Raw genomic sequence first — 14592 nt, 5'->3', positions numbered from 1 at the left:
TACAAGTGGCGCGGCCCCGCGGTGACACAGTCCCCGGGCCTTGTTAAGCAGCCAATTAAACAAAGGCAGGCCCTGGTCGAGTCTGCTGCTCCCGACCTGTTCTGATGAGCGACCGAGGAAACGTGTGCGAACAGGGAGGCGAGGTGGGGGCTCGCTGGAGTTGCTAATTCGCTAAGCGGAAGGTGGGAAAGTTCTAATTTACCGTCGCAAATCGCGTTCGGATGATTTGGACGCCGTCCAACCAGGCCAACGGCCTGAACGGGGCTTTTTTTTTTTTTTGTCTAAAATATTTCAAGCATGGATTGCATCAGTAAGATGATTTATTTCACCACAAGGTTTCACGGTTTAATCTCACTGATTTGCATCTTAACTTCTAATCAAAGTGGGCATCATTCTGTTTTTCCAAGGGGTGGTTTTGATTTAATTAAAGCAGTTGAAGGGCTGCATGTTGGATTGGAAAAGTATTCTTCCAGGCAGAGAAATTGGATGAAACTTTCAGAATTTTAGGGTACATTTCAAAATAAGTTAAGAAGCTTGGTTGGTAAATGTAAAACTAACAAAATATTTAGAATATTTATGGTTTAAAGATGATGGAGATGAGGGAAACAATGTTGGTGGCAAATCAGGATAAAGTCTTTAAACACAAGTGTCATTCTTTTAAAATGATTCCCATTTACCAAATTCTTTAAATGCATATTGTAGGGTTTGTTCTGTATTGTTGACAGTTCAGTAAAGTGATTAAAGTGACTTATTTTATTTAGAGTAATAAGGAAGAGTTGTTGCTTTGTTCTATTTAAGACAATGTTATATTAGCTATGATATAGTTTTAAGAAGCTGAGGTTTTGGCTGTTCAAACACAAACACAAGGGTGGAATTTTATCATTTTTTTTATTGCTGGAACCCTATTTTGAAAAAATACTGTGGGCAATCTTAGTCCTCGAGGGCCACCATCCTGCATGTTTTACTTGTTTCTCTGCTCCAACACCTGATCTGAATCAATGGGTGATTACCAGGCTTCTGCAGAACATGAAGAGGTGATTTAACCACTGAAATCAGGTGTGTTGGAGCAGGGAAACAAGGAAAACAAAAAGGACGGTAGCCCTCGAGGACCAGGATTGCCCACCCCTGGTCTAGAGGCTCCTAAAACACCATTCCCGGTGTATTCTCTGCATACAGATTCAACAATAAAAGCCTTGTTTGAATCGCTTCCTTTTAAGCAGTTCAGTTTTCATTTGAAGACTTCAAGGGTCATATGTGAGTGACTTCGAGCACTGATTTGTCCAGTAACAGTCAAATGAACTTGGAACATTTTCGTCTAAAAGCTTGAATGCTGTATCTTGTGCACGGCAGACGTCATTGTTAGACTATATCCTCGCATGCTAGACTTTTAATCAAAGGTGTGGCATGATCTGGAAAGACATACCTTGTCACCTACTACCACACCAAATTTTAGCCAAATGTCTGTAAAAATTACAGTCATTTTTGTGTTTGCTAAAGTCGATTAGCTGTGACCGCCATTCATTCAAAAATGAACTTTTACTCTGAGAGTTTCAGTAAAATTTACTCAGTGGTTCAAACACACAGACCCTGCCAACTACATGAGCGTGAGTAAGTAATTAACTGAATATGAGATTAAGTAGATAAGTAGACTAAAGAAGTTAATTGTAATTAGCGGGCCTTGGTAATGTTAGTACCTTAGTTTAAGTATGTTTAGACCTTAGTTGGTAATTGTTATGTCAGCCGTATAGAGGGTCTGGTACCATTTAGAAAGCTCGGTATCATTAGCTTAGCATTCTCATGTTTTAGATTATGTATCCAAACTGTACACTTAGTTTAGTTTATCTTGTTTAGCTTTTGTGTTTCATTGTGTTTAATTACTGCTGTAACTCTGTCTGTAATTTGGTTCCTGTGTTGTAAAGCACTTTGAGTCACCTTGTGCTGAATAGTGCTATATAAATAAATGTACCTACCTACCTAATATACACAGCAAAACGGTGGTTAAAGTGTCAATAAAAATCTTACTTTGCGATTTCCATTCACAGCTGAAGTGAACACTAAACTAAGCTAACTTGACTCTAAAATAGGAAATAGGTCAATTAAATAGAGTGCTATGTACAATCAGAATACTGTCACAGGTATGTAGAGATAGTGCATGAAATAATGTTCATGTCCAGTTTTTCAAATGTTATTAAAGAGCTTTGGGACAAACAATCACAGTTCTGTGGTTAGTTTTTGATTTAGCAGCCTGATGGCCTGCAGCTAGAAACTGTTTTTTTAACCTGCTCGTCCAAGTTAAGTAAATTATTTACTAACTTATTGAATAATGTTACGTTAATATAACAATTTCCTTTAAAAAGGGCATTATTTTCCTATAATCTGTTTATGTCTGTTCAAGCAAATGCTCGTTTTGTATTTTATATTTACAGAATTCAAGGAAACTTATTTTCTAATGTGGTTTTTACTTCCTAGCTCCTTTATTTCTTATTTCTTACATTGAAATGGGCGGAACACATACGACAGATAAAGCAGCAGTTTGGATCAGACAACAAAAATGAGCCAATGTCTGTCCTGTCGTTTTTATTTACTTTAATTATTTCATATGCACGACCACATGTACTCATTTTCAGAGTTTATTTATTAACCAGGCATTTATTTAGTTATTTAACGTGAAGAAGAAGGTCATTTCTTCCCTACAAGTATATTTACTGATGCAGAGAGGCGTAAAAAAAAACAAAAAATGCTCGTATTTTAAAATGTTATTTTTGGGACACTTGATGGCCTTAACACCAATCTGATAAGGGGCAAAAAAAAATACAGGGAGACAAATCAAATGGGAAAAAAAAATATATCTGTAGTGAGTCAAAATAAACAGAAATAAAACCTTTCAATCCAAAAACCTTGGCATAGCTGAGTGGCAGCAACAAGAGAGCTGCTCTGAGAAAAAAAGCAAAAAAAAAAACCTCCAACTGCTTTCAGATTTCAGAAGGAAGGAATTTTGGGGTCACTTTTAGTGGCCGTCTCCCGTCTGTGTCACACGGCGTGCAGAGTGCAGCGCTGGAGTTCGAACTGAAATTATTCATGAAGCAATTAGTCGCAGCGGTACAGCTTGAAGCAAATATAATTGGACAGCAATTATGGATCGGATTCTTCTTCGCTAGACCTTGCTGGAAGAGAGGTCTGACTCGCGAGGCTAAAACTTTCAGTCATTTCTCTCCGAATGTGAGCCCGAGTATCAGCTGCGGGCCATCTCCAGCGCAGGCAGCGAAAAAAGACGTGTGGCGCCGGCGCCAATTATCCTCTGAGTAAGAGGCCAAAATTACCGGAATTGACAATAAATTAAAGTATAGTAAAGCAGCAACGGCGTGCTGTTCGATTTCATTACGGTGACAAACCCGCAAACACGCTCCGCTGTGTTTCGGCGCGCACAGCGTGGCGTTTACGCCGCCGCTCTCATTAGGGGCCGCACGCGCGCTAAATTACAAGCGCACGTGGATCCGAACGTGACCCGAAACGTTCCCCCTGGAAGTCCGGAGAGCGATAAAAAATAAAAAAAAAATCCTGTTTTTTTTTTTTAAACCGGCTGGCGGAACGCCGTGCCTCGGTGCGGTTGTATGTAAATAAAGCGTCGGGGTCGAAGTCATTACTTGATGAGCGGTGTAGGCGCCGCAGCTCGGCGGGGGGCCCACTTTGCTCGTCCGCGTTCCGACACTTGAGTGGAGGGAGCGGCGCGGCGAGATGAGAGATCAGAGGCGAAGTTTCTGTCGGCGGCTGCTCGAGTGGCGCTGCGCATACGAAGATGTACAAGAAAGATGATTGTTCAGGGTTTTTTTTTTCTTTGCTTTTTTTAATTTTTAGAGTTTTGGTTCTCATTTCTGTCCACAATCAGGGTTTCTACATGCTTTCCAGATCTGAAAGTCAATTTATAAGCTTTATTTTATTTTTTTTTTACAATTATAGTAAACGTTTGCTTGAATGTCTGGACGGATTTTAAGGAAACTTTCGCAAAGTAATCACTGGGTGTAACATTTAGACCCGGTCCCAATACTCGCCCTCCACCCTACGTCCCTCTATGAAGCGTGTCAGTCGAAGTGCACAGAAGGGTTCGTGTTCGCAGGTTACAAGCATGCAAAAATTGGAGAACTGGGACAGTACGGGTTACGTCATCGTCTTGCGGCTCTGCGTCGTAACCGCGACATCCAACAGGGCGGGGCCGGTCGCTGTTTTGGTATTTTAAGGAGGTGCCAGTACGATTTTAAAAGTACAGTATACCGGTAGGTATTTTTGCTTTGTTTGCAGGAGATACCTGGCTGTTCAAATGTGTTTTGTTCTGACTTGTTGAATACGGAGCAAAGTTTGATAGTATTCACACACGTACAGCAGAGTGAAAGAAGAATTATTTCAATACTTCACATTTGAAAACCTGCTTTTTTCGCGACAGACGCAGCTCACTCTGTCACCGCTGCCATATATCCGCCTTTAAAATTCAAAACTCTTTTATTATCAATAAAGATAATGAAAAAAGTAATCAGAACGCCACGTGCAGCAATGAACTGTGGGTAAATACTCCGCCGAAGTCCGCCTGGATGCGGGCTTGGCTGAAGGGCGGATGTAGTACACAAAGGGGGCGGGGCTAAAGACCACTCCGGAGAATTGGGACACGCTAAGCAGCGGGAACGCGCATTTGAAGGACACGAGGGTGCAAGTGCGAGCATTGGGACCTGGCCTTAGAGTCAAACCAAAATCAAGATGGCCACCACAACCAACAGATACTGAGCTAGGATTTGATGTGGCAGTCGCTGAGAATCATTCAAAACTTACTCGGAGTGCGAGTTTTTACCAAAACGGCTCTTATATCTGAGCACAGGCTTCAGAATCGGTTTAAAACTCAGACGTAAAAGGCGGCGATATGGATCCTTTCAAGGAATGTAAGCTCTTTAATTATTATCAGGAGTTAACCAGTCAATATGGTGGCGTCGCTATCAGATAATAACAGACCAGAACTACGACTGTGACTCCTATTAATAGCAGAACCATCAATATTTGAACATTTTGTCAGTTTAAAGTACAACCGAGTGTTCAGATTGTGGAGATTCTGATCCCCGCAAGCAGCAGGGCATGATTTCAAATCCCAACATTGCTTCTGACAAACACTTCTAGTTGCTCTCTGAGGGTTAACTAGTGAGCTCCCCAGAGAACCACATACCTACGAGGCCTTTGTCTCTTGTTGTATTCGCATCACCGATAGGAATAATGAACTGGCGCTAGCAGTCAGCCACCGTTCGGAACACAAGTGAAAATCCACGTTTCCTCGGTGACACACGAGCTCGGCGAAGCTCAAACTTCAGAACTGGTCGGCGTGTTTCGTTGGACTTATTAGTACAATTATTAGGAGTGAAAATTGCCTCGATGTTGCCCCTTTTTTGTAACCGCACGTGCCAGCCGTGTTCAGTCAATCCACATGGAGTCAAAAGGAAGAAACGAGGAGGAACCAAAAAAAAAAGGCCGTCGTCTGAAGTTTCTTACAAGAAAAAGCAAAACAAAATCAAAGATTACTGAACTGAAACGGTTCTTGCAGTCCCAAAACACCTTCGTGTGTCAGTAAAGTTTCTCACCAGATAATTCAACCTTTGTGGAACTGTTTGAATCTGACAATCAGTTTTCGACTTCTAACTATCTGAAAACGGTGAAGAAGCTTAACTCGGCGGCTCCAGCTTTGAAACCGTGACGCCTTTATTGTCTGCTGTCGCAAACTTTGTCTTCAAGTCTGAACAAAAAAAAAAAAAAAAAAAGGAATTTAAAGACATCTTTCAGCCCGGGAACGTCTATAATTATCACTGATTAAATAAAAAAAAGATGACCGTAAATGTCAAGCGCATCTTTATCCGTGTCGGTGAGCACAAACCCTGAGAGGATTCGCGCGTTCATGTGTTGCACGTCAAAGTTCGCGGGTTTGCGGTGGGGGGGGGGCGTTACCTGACAGACGTCGGAGCGGATGCCGGTTTTCCAGAAGCCCTGACTGCTGAGCTCCACTGTCACCTCGCGGCGCATCGTGTTCTTCTGTCGGATCTTCTGAAGAGCTTCCTGCAAAAACAAAAAAACAAAACAAAAAAAAAAACAACCAGCCAGTCAATTAAATTATTGATCCACCGGAGCAGAGCCTTCGGGGACGGCTTCCCGTCCTAAAACTGAACCGACCCCCCCCCCATATTACAGATAAGCTGGCGCACGCAATAAACCGCAACCTGTGTGGCATGACAAAACAAGAAACCAAACGTCACACTGGAAAGGCTTGGCGGCACACGTGGAGGCTTGATTTGGAACCACGGAACGTCAAAAGCCCCCGCTACCATTTTAAAACCGACAGGAGGGATTAAAGCCTTCATTTACGCAGCACTTTTAAAAACAAAGTGATTTACATTTAATAAAATACAATAAAAACAATACTAAAAATTTGAATAAAAGCAAAAAAAAAAATGCAATAATTCAGAACTAATGTAAAAAACTACAGCTGAAAATATACACAAAGGCATCTTGAACAGAGGTAGGATTTTAGTTGTGACTTAAAGCAGTTTAAAGAGTAGAAGAAGACTGTTCTGTAGTCTGGGACACTGGACAGAGAACGTCTCCTGTTCTCAGACGGGAGGAAGGCGTGGATCAGAAGACCTTAAGGGTCTAGGGAAGACGATGTAAGCGGGACCCAGATTGTTTAAAGCTTTGAGGACCAAAAGGAGTTTAAAATGAAGCCTGAGTTTTACAAGAAGCCAGTGTAGAGAGATGAGAGCAGGGATGACCTGAGAGCAAAACAAGGTCTCACCAAGACTTTGTTTTAGCAGCCGGGTTTTGGACTAAAGGCCTTTTCAGCCTCCATGAGAAGTTATGAAGTCGGCTCTTGGTTATGAAAATTGTGTCGTTTTTGTTCTCAAAGCAGTTTCGCTCTCCCCTTCCCGACACAAGGCCCGGGCTGAACTTTTTCGCACATGTTGTACCACGTGTTGTGTGATTGGTCAGAAGTTGTCGTGGGCGTGCTTATGCGGAAAAGCCGGTGAGCTTAAATGGAATCATTTTGATTCTGCTGCTCCGCTGAGAAGCAGCTGGAGGCTGTTAGGAAATACGGCCATCTTTGCAACTGTTCCAGCAAAACTTAGAAAGACCGCAGAGACACGGGCAGCTCTCTGGGAGGAAGCGCACCTCGGCCTGGGCAGCGTAGCGACACGTTCCCTTCATTTTCGTTTTTGTGCGCCGTCAAATTTGCAAATGCCAAACGGCGTGTGCTGTCTCAGTCGGTTTAATAAACACGTCTGGTCACGGTAAGGGAAGCAAACGTGTACAAGGACAGGAGAGTTAAGAAACAGGCAGGAAGAAACCCGTTTTTATGCTGTAGGAGGAGCTTCCAGGAGTTCTGATCGTAGTGTCTCGTGGACGATGAAAGGTGGGCGCGAAAACGAACGGCTCGCAACCACGTGACCGCGAACCGACTTCTTGACCTCTTATGAAGTACGCTGGAGCCTCAACTGTCTTCATATAAACAGGATTAGAGGGAGTAGAGGTTGTCTAGACATGAAGACACAAAAGCATGACTCCGTTTTTGTTTGTTACAAAGATAACAGAGGGCGCATGTTGGTGATATTTCTCAAGTGGAAGTAACTGGACTGAATTACAGACTTAAAATGTTTCCCAGTTTTGAGGTTTTCCTCGAAATTGAAGCCTAAAATTTTAGTGGATGATGTTGAGTGAAAAGCTAGAAAACCAAGGAACGGGAGTTGGTGCAAAAATTAACCCTACAGTTTTCCACTGATTTAGTTGAAGACAGTTTGACGCCATCTAGTTTCTAATCTCAGCCAAACAGTTGTGGAGGAACTATCATCAGGCTTAAAGGATAGGTAAATTTGAGTATCATCAGCATAGCAATGATAAAACACACAACTGAATATATGTATCAATTGCCCCAGGGGAGCATGTATAAAGAAATGAAAACTGGTCCAAGAACAGACCCCTGAGGCACCTCACATGTCAGAGGCCAGAGATGAAGCATCAGAATCAATTACACCCTAGGGCTTTCTGTTTAAAAGGTAAGAAGTAAACTACTTGAGCCCTACACCAAAAACCCCCAACCACTCTTTCAGTTGAGTATTAGTAAAAGACGCATTTATCAATCCCTCCAGGATTTCACGGGCATTTTTTGTGATCGTTGCGGGCTAAAATGCCTGATTTCGCGGGGAATTTTCCTAAAAGTTGCGGTTTTTTTTACTAAAAATCAATAAAAAACCATAACTTCTAATATATAAATTAAAAATACTTACTAGTTTTGTAAGATAATTACCAACAAACATTGACATTCTCAAAAGGTGCTTTATTTGAGAACTTTGATAGCTTCTAAACTGATATTCATGACCATTTCTGGATTGTCCCTCGTCTGCAGCTCTCCTCACATGTTCTGCAGACACAAAGTGTTTGTCGATGCGTTTATGTTCGATGATTACACTGCAGGACGTGCAAAACAGCTTCCCCCCACTCTATTTTGTATTCTACACTACACAAACCCACAAAGAAGACACTAGACCGCAGAAACGGTGGAGAATCACTTTAGAAACAATAAATATTGGGTTAAAGTTGCGGGAAAGTTGCAAAAAGTAGCGATTTTGCGGGGTTTGCTTGATTTTGCGTTAATAGTTGCGATCGCAACATCGCAAAATCCTGGAGGGTCTGATTTATAGAAAGAAAATGATCAGTTGGTCAATTACTGAGTTTTACTAAGTCTAAAAACTGTCTAAAAAGTCTAAAAATCCAACTGATGTTACATCATTTTGTCTAAGGGCTTTCCAAGATGGGGGCTTTTTTTTGTTGTTTTAGCAAAACACCAACAGCACGCAAAGTAAGTTAATCAGATTATTAGACTTTTAAAGGAGTAATGTTGGATTTAGCAGGGAAAATGATAAGACCTTCAAATAAGATTAGGACATCAAATCTACTAACAGACTCACAATATCAACTGTCAAATAGATTCTCCAATATATATAATTTATTTTGACATTTTCATCCAGCTTTATTTATACAGGTAATCTCAGTGAGACTCAAGAACTCATTTTCAAGAGAGACCTGTTTATTTTTTTTTTTCCCTTTCATGAATTGATTTCCTGTGACGTTCTATTTGGCAAACCAATAAAAGGTAATTGCTGTGATTTAATTTAGCTCAAATTAGGAGGATTTCAGCTTTAATTACCGTGTTTTGTTTTTTTATTGCAGTCCCATTTTACCAGAACAGTCGTTGCTCGGAAGGGCACTTTCTGACACTTAAACAACTCACGATTCCAAACCGGGGAACAAGTTTCTAAATCATTTTAGCTGGAACATTTTAGCCGAATTCACCCCGTATTTGAAACTGCATTCAGAACGAGCCTTCAATCACACGTAGTACACATAAGAATATGTACTGCGGGCCCTGGGCTCAGTAGAATGTAATATATATGAATTATTTAAATACAAAACTAATTGGCTTCATAAATCGACCATCAGCTGCCTTTAGTTTCAAAGCTTTGCACTAATATCGGCTAATGGTAAAACCTCCTAATTGGTCAATTCGACACATTTGTTTGGTTTTCATTGGCATAATTCCTTCCCTTGCACCTATTTATCACTTTAATTACATCTTATCCACAAAATGTACCTGCTTCCCCAAAATGTCCGCCCCAGTGGTCTGAAACTGAAAAGGAATCTCGGAAAAATGACTGGAGACCAGTGGCGGCTGGCCAATAGAGGGCGCTAGGGCGCCGCCCCACCACTCACATTACCTTGAATAAAACGTAAAAAAAAAATAAAATTAAATAGTACATTAAAAATATTTCGAAATATATGTATATATATTTTTAGTTGTGTAAGATAAATATTTTATAGTTAATGATAAGTAAAGTTGTTTTGTTCTTCGATGTTGTCTGATTGGTGACGTATTTCCGCCCCGGGGCGCAAAAATCTTTGTCCATAGACTTTCGTTAAAAGTTGCACATGCGCAATAGCTCCTCTTCAGTACAAGAGATAGGACCGTTCAGGGCGCACCTCTCCTGCGCCCAGAGCTGACTCCGCCTCCCGCCGCCGGAGCGTGGGACTCCCGCCTTGGAGGCTGATGTCACATCCGTCTGTCATTAAGTTCGCCTGATTGAAAAGTCGAGCCGCGGGTGTGCTGCCTTTTATTCAAAGACAGCAATAAGTTCATTACGTGACTAAGTTACATACACAAGGTAATAAATAAGTTTATAGTTAATAATTAGTTTAAGAAAATTTATGCTAAAACCTGTTAGAATGTTTGGTTTTGAATTCTAATTGGAGCGAGACATCTGATCTTCGTTATATTGTACGTTAAGAATACGTGACGTAGTGAGTGCTCGCATCATAAAACAAGCTTTGACGTATTTTCTCCGGTAAAGTTTTGAAAAATAAGGGAGAAAACGGGTCTTATAAACGCTAAATGTGTCCTACAGGCTTGTGCATTGGGAGACCTCGGTCTTTGTAAGTATTGGTGTGTTCAGGAAGCACTTGTGCATTTATATGTACATTATAATGTTGCTTTTGTTGTTTTAATTTACGTAAATACACTGGTGTGATACCTTTAGTATATGTCTTGGTCCAAAACATATACTAAGGTATCACATAATAGACATATACCAAAGGTTTTGGTATATGTCTATTTTGGATTTATAGCCTCCCCTGGAGAAAACTCCACCAGCCACCACTGCTGGAGACGCACCAACGCATCAGCCGTATGGCAAATATAAGAGGAGCTTGAGCCAAAGACTGGAGAGACGGTTATCAGAGAAAAAGAAAAAAAAATCCAAAATGGAAGAGAACATGACTCCGCCCCCTTAATGTCTGTGCTCAGGCATGTGTTTCATTCAGCTGAGACGCCATCGACTCGCCAGCGGTGATCTGCCTAAAACAGAATTCCAGGAATTTGTTGTTTTTTGTTGGGTTTTTTTGACTCGCCAAGGAAATAAGAACAACAAAGGCATGAATAAATAATGCCATCCCACTTTGAACTGCGCATCAAAAAGAAACGAGCGCGCGAAACCACACGCAACCAATCCTCCCGCGGACAGCCAGCCACTGGATATGGAAAGCAGTCATCGCAGAGAAGTGTGAATCTTATGTAAATAGTTTATTATGCAGGGCCTTCAACGGGGTCAGGGAACAGAGGGAAGCAAGACAAGTAAATAATTAACTAGGGAAGTACAGAGACTCTCTTTCTGCTGGTCAAAGTCATGACACAATTGACTTTTACCACCATATCCTTCTACTGAGAGGAGTGTTTATATTTAAGGTCAGCCTGAGGTCAAACACCAAAAACACTTCCTGAAAATCAATGGCCGAACAAAGGCATGAGCACAGCTGCTGCGCGTTTGGTCCCGTGTGCTTGTAAGGATCATTTAGGGGGATTTTGTTCATTCTCATCCCATTATTGACAAAGTGTGAGCAATGCAAAGTAGAGAGATTGAAGACAACGTTGTTGTGTGCTGTTCAAAGTACAGTGAACACAGAAAACCAGATTTTCAAAAGGTAATTGTGTTTTTAGGAGACAAAAATTCCACTAATGTCCTCCTTGCACCTCTCCTAAGCCAGACAATATTAGGAGGGGTGTCGGGTTAGGTGTCGTTTCTGTAAAATGTTTCTCTCGGGGAGGAATGGACAGTCTTTCTAGAGACGAATAAACGATTGCACTTTTCTCGACCGACTCCGATTTCCAAATTTTTGTGAAACCCCGACTCGCTGCTTCAACTTGTTCCCTTCGAAACACACCTGACAGAACAAAAAAATACTTCGTTCTTTCCGGTTAAACCGAACATTTTCGGGTTAAACGATCATCTGATCACCTGTTGTCCAGATTACAAGGAGAAACTTCAAATAAAATAAAGCAAATTGCAATACAAACATTTTTTTAAACACCTTAAAAGGATAATTTCAACTGTGTACCAATAATTCAAAATAAAATAATCTGTTGAAGTGTTAAACTTAAACAGTGATATACACTTTATGGAACAGAGCTGTACTGCTTTCTCTGTATTCAGAAACAAGTTGTTATTTTACTTGTTTGCGTCTTAAATTACAACTTAATAATAATACCTGCTGTACAATTAAATCAAAGTTATTTTTTCTCTTGCTTGAAAATTATAGGCCTTTAAGAAGTCCTTTAAGACAGCCAGGTTGAAAAAAAAACACCTAAATGTGCAGTTAGTGCAGACAGCAGTCCTTATGAAGCCATTCTGGTTAACACTTATAAAACTAAAAGTAAATAAATAAATTAAAATGTGTGGAACGAGTTACATCTTTTTGAAGATTCCCCTCGAACGGCTCGCCTGAGCTCGGTCGAATCTGCAGAGGAGAATCAGAGCAAATCCCCAAATCCGCGTCTTCCGAGCTGATGGGGAAACCTCGAGGCTGAGCGTACTCTGAGCTGAATACTTATTTAAGTTCGAGATAATTTCATAAGGCGGCGAGATACCTTCGTGTTTAAGCTTATATGTTTCGATGGGTAAAACTTTAGCCGAATTAGAATATCCGCGAAAAACGAGGGAAAGTGTCGTTTTGGGTTATGAATGTCCGAGGGCGAGTTTGAGGCCTGACTGAGGGCATCTGCTGTGAGAAGGCCGCTTCTCGTCGAGGTGCTCACCTCTAGCCTCGCAGGTATCAAACGGCAGGTGTGAAAGCTTCGGACAAGGTGATATTTGATGGAGGAAGATGCCTCTGAGACGGATAGATGTTTCAGGCTTTCAGGGGGAAGTGCTTCGGCGTTCCCTCGGGCTTTAAATAAGCGGCAAAGCCACACTGCCGCTGCAGTGAAGAGGCACTGACATGGCCTAATGCTTCCGCCGGAGTCTGATGGAGCCGGTGTGTGAGCGCGCATGTGTTTTGGGGTGCACTAATTGCTCCGGTGCAGGCTGACAGTGGGATTGTCAGGGCCTGTTAGCCGGAGAAACTCGCAGAGCTACCTGGGAAACAAACTAATTGAGCTTCCGAGTTCTTGCTCATTATCGGTTTGGGGGTGGATCAAACAGTCCGAAAGGAGAGGCCGGAGCAGCGGCGCCACTTTGGCTGGAAGTTACAGCAGTTCCTGGAGGAAAAAAAAAAGAATGCAGTGCAGCGAAGCTCTTCTTCCCCGCTTCCTCGGACCACACACACGGCGCTGCTACTCTGGGATTCCCTGTGGCTACATGGTCATTACTTCACCAAATCTAAACCTTTTCCACTCGTGCTCCCCAGCGGTGGTCTGACCTTCACACCCGACTCAGGAGAGCAGTTACTGCTGTTTTATTCTGAGCTGTAAATTCATCTCAATTATGCAGTAAAAGAAAGAGAAAGGAGGGGGGGGGGGGGCATTTTTCATACGTGTCATAAAACAACAGTCAGGTGCAAAGACACTACGTTGAAACCTTCCTGCCTTTTAGACGGATTCACGGCTGGTGCATTAAACGACGTGAATGTCGTCACATTCATCTTTGAATTTATTCAGTTTAAGAAAAGCACTTTCCGTCCTTCCGCAGAGGTAGACTGATTAAACAGTTGGTCAATTCATTAGGTCGATTATTCCCTTTTTTTTTAAACATAATTGGCATTAATAAGGCCTGAGCGTACTAAGCCGATTAAAAGGCAGGCACATCTGTGGGCAGCTCGGTTGTTCTTACACGTCACGTTGCACTCTTGGGTCGGTGGGCTCGCCTGCGAACCTTCCGCAGCGGCGGTGCCTTTTATTGGCACGACGACGGCAAACCTCAAAGGAAACGGACCAGGACGTTCAGCTCACTTCTGTGAAAGCAGCGTGAGGTGCGCCAGGGAAGATGGCAAGGGTATGGATTGTAAAAATCTAGGAGGGGGGCTTTAAAGGATTTGAGCCATATGCCGTTTCTTTCGACTATCGAGCACCATACAGAGGAAAAAAAACAAAAAAAACTGCATACATCAGTCAATCTCTAGTTTTAAACTACAGAACTTTACATTTATTTCAAAATAAAAGTTTATCAAGTATTTCCAAACTACTTGGTGATTATTTAATATTCTTATTTTTATCAGGCAGCAGCTGACTACTCGCATAAAGTAGCAGATATGCAGCAGTACTATTAGTGTACACAGCAGGAATAATAATTTAGCAGCTTCTTTAACACCTTTTATTTATGCAGTGTCTTAGAGGAACCTTTTATGTCTGCAGGGCATGAACGTTCAAAACATTTAAACAGAAACGGATTTTACTGCAATGAAAACAAACAAACCACCTGGCCATGTACCGACAAATAACATCAAGGTTGGGTTTTTTTTACTTTTTGACCCACCTCTCGCTGTGTCAGCTTCTGCTTGTCGATCTGCTTGACCTTCGGGCTGTTGGCCAACAGGTGGCGCAGTTTCACGTAACTCTTCCACAGCTTCTGGTACCTGCCGACGGTAAACAAGGAGGCGTCACGCTGCGAGGAGTCAACATATCAATATTTCATCTGCAGCTTGCCTGATATGAAGCGCAGCTCAACAGCCGCCTGCAGCGACTTCTGCGTTAGCTGCTCGGATGTGAGAACAGACAATGAAGATGCCCCCCCCCCCCCCCCGCCCGCCCCCGCCCCC

At 42.1% G+C, this 14592-nt stretch overlaps 1 protein-coding gene across 1 annotated transcript in view; it reads right to left on the bottom strand.

Annotated features, from left to right (window-relative positions):
* drosha (drosha ribonuclease III) overlaps window positions 1-14592 on the bottom strand; it is a 143841-nt gene that overhangs the window by 97459 nt on the left and 31790 nt on the right. The window contains exons 15-16 of the mRNA XM_017414122.3: window positions 14310-14409; window positions 5974-6081 (exon numbers count right to left, since the gene is read on the bottom strand). Coding sequence (XP_017269611.1) covers window positions 5974-6081; window positions 14310-14409 — 208 coding nt within the window. The remainder of the gene's footprint in view (window positions 1-5973; window positions 6082-14309; window positions 14410-14592) is intronic.

The sequence above is a fragment of the Kryptolebias marmoratus genome, linkage group LG21 (genome assembly GCF_001649575.2).
Source record: "Kryptolebias marmoratus isolate JLee-2015 linkage group LG21, ASM164957v2, whole genome shotgun sequence".
NCBI lineage: Eukaryota > Metazoa > Chordata > Actinopteri > Cyprinodontiformes > Rivulidae > Kryptolebias > Kryptolebias marmoratus.
The sequence above is the reverse complement of the archived record's forward strand: the minus strand, read 5'-3'. Positions and strand labels throughout refer to the sequence as shown.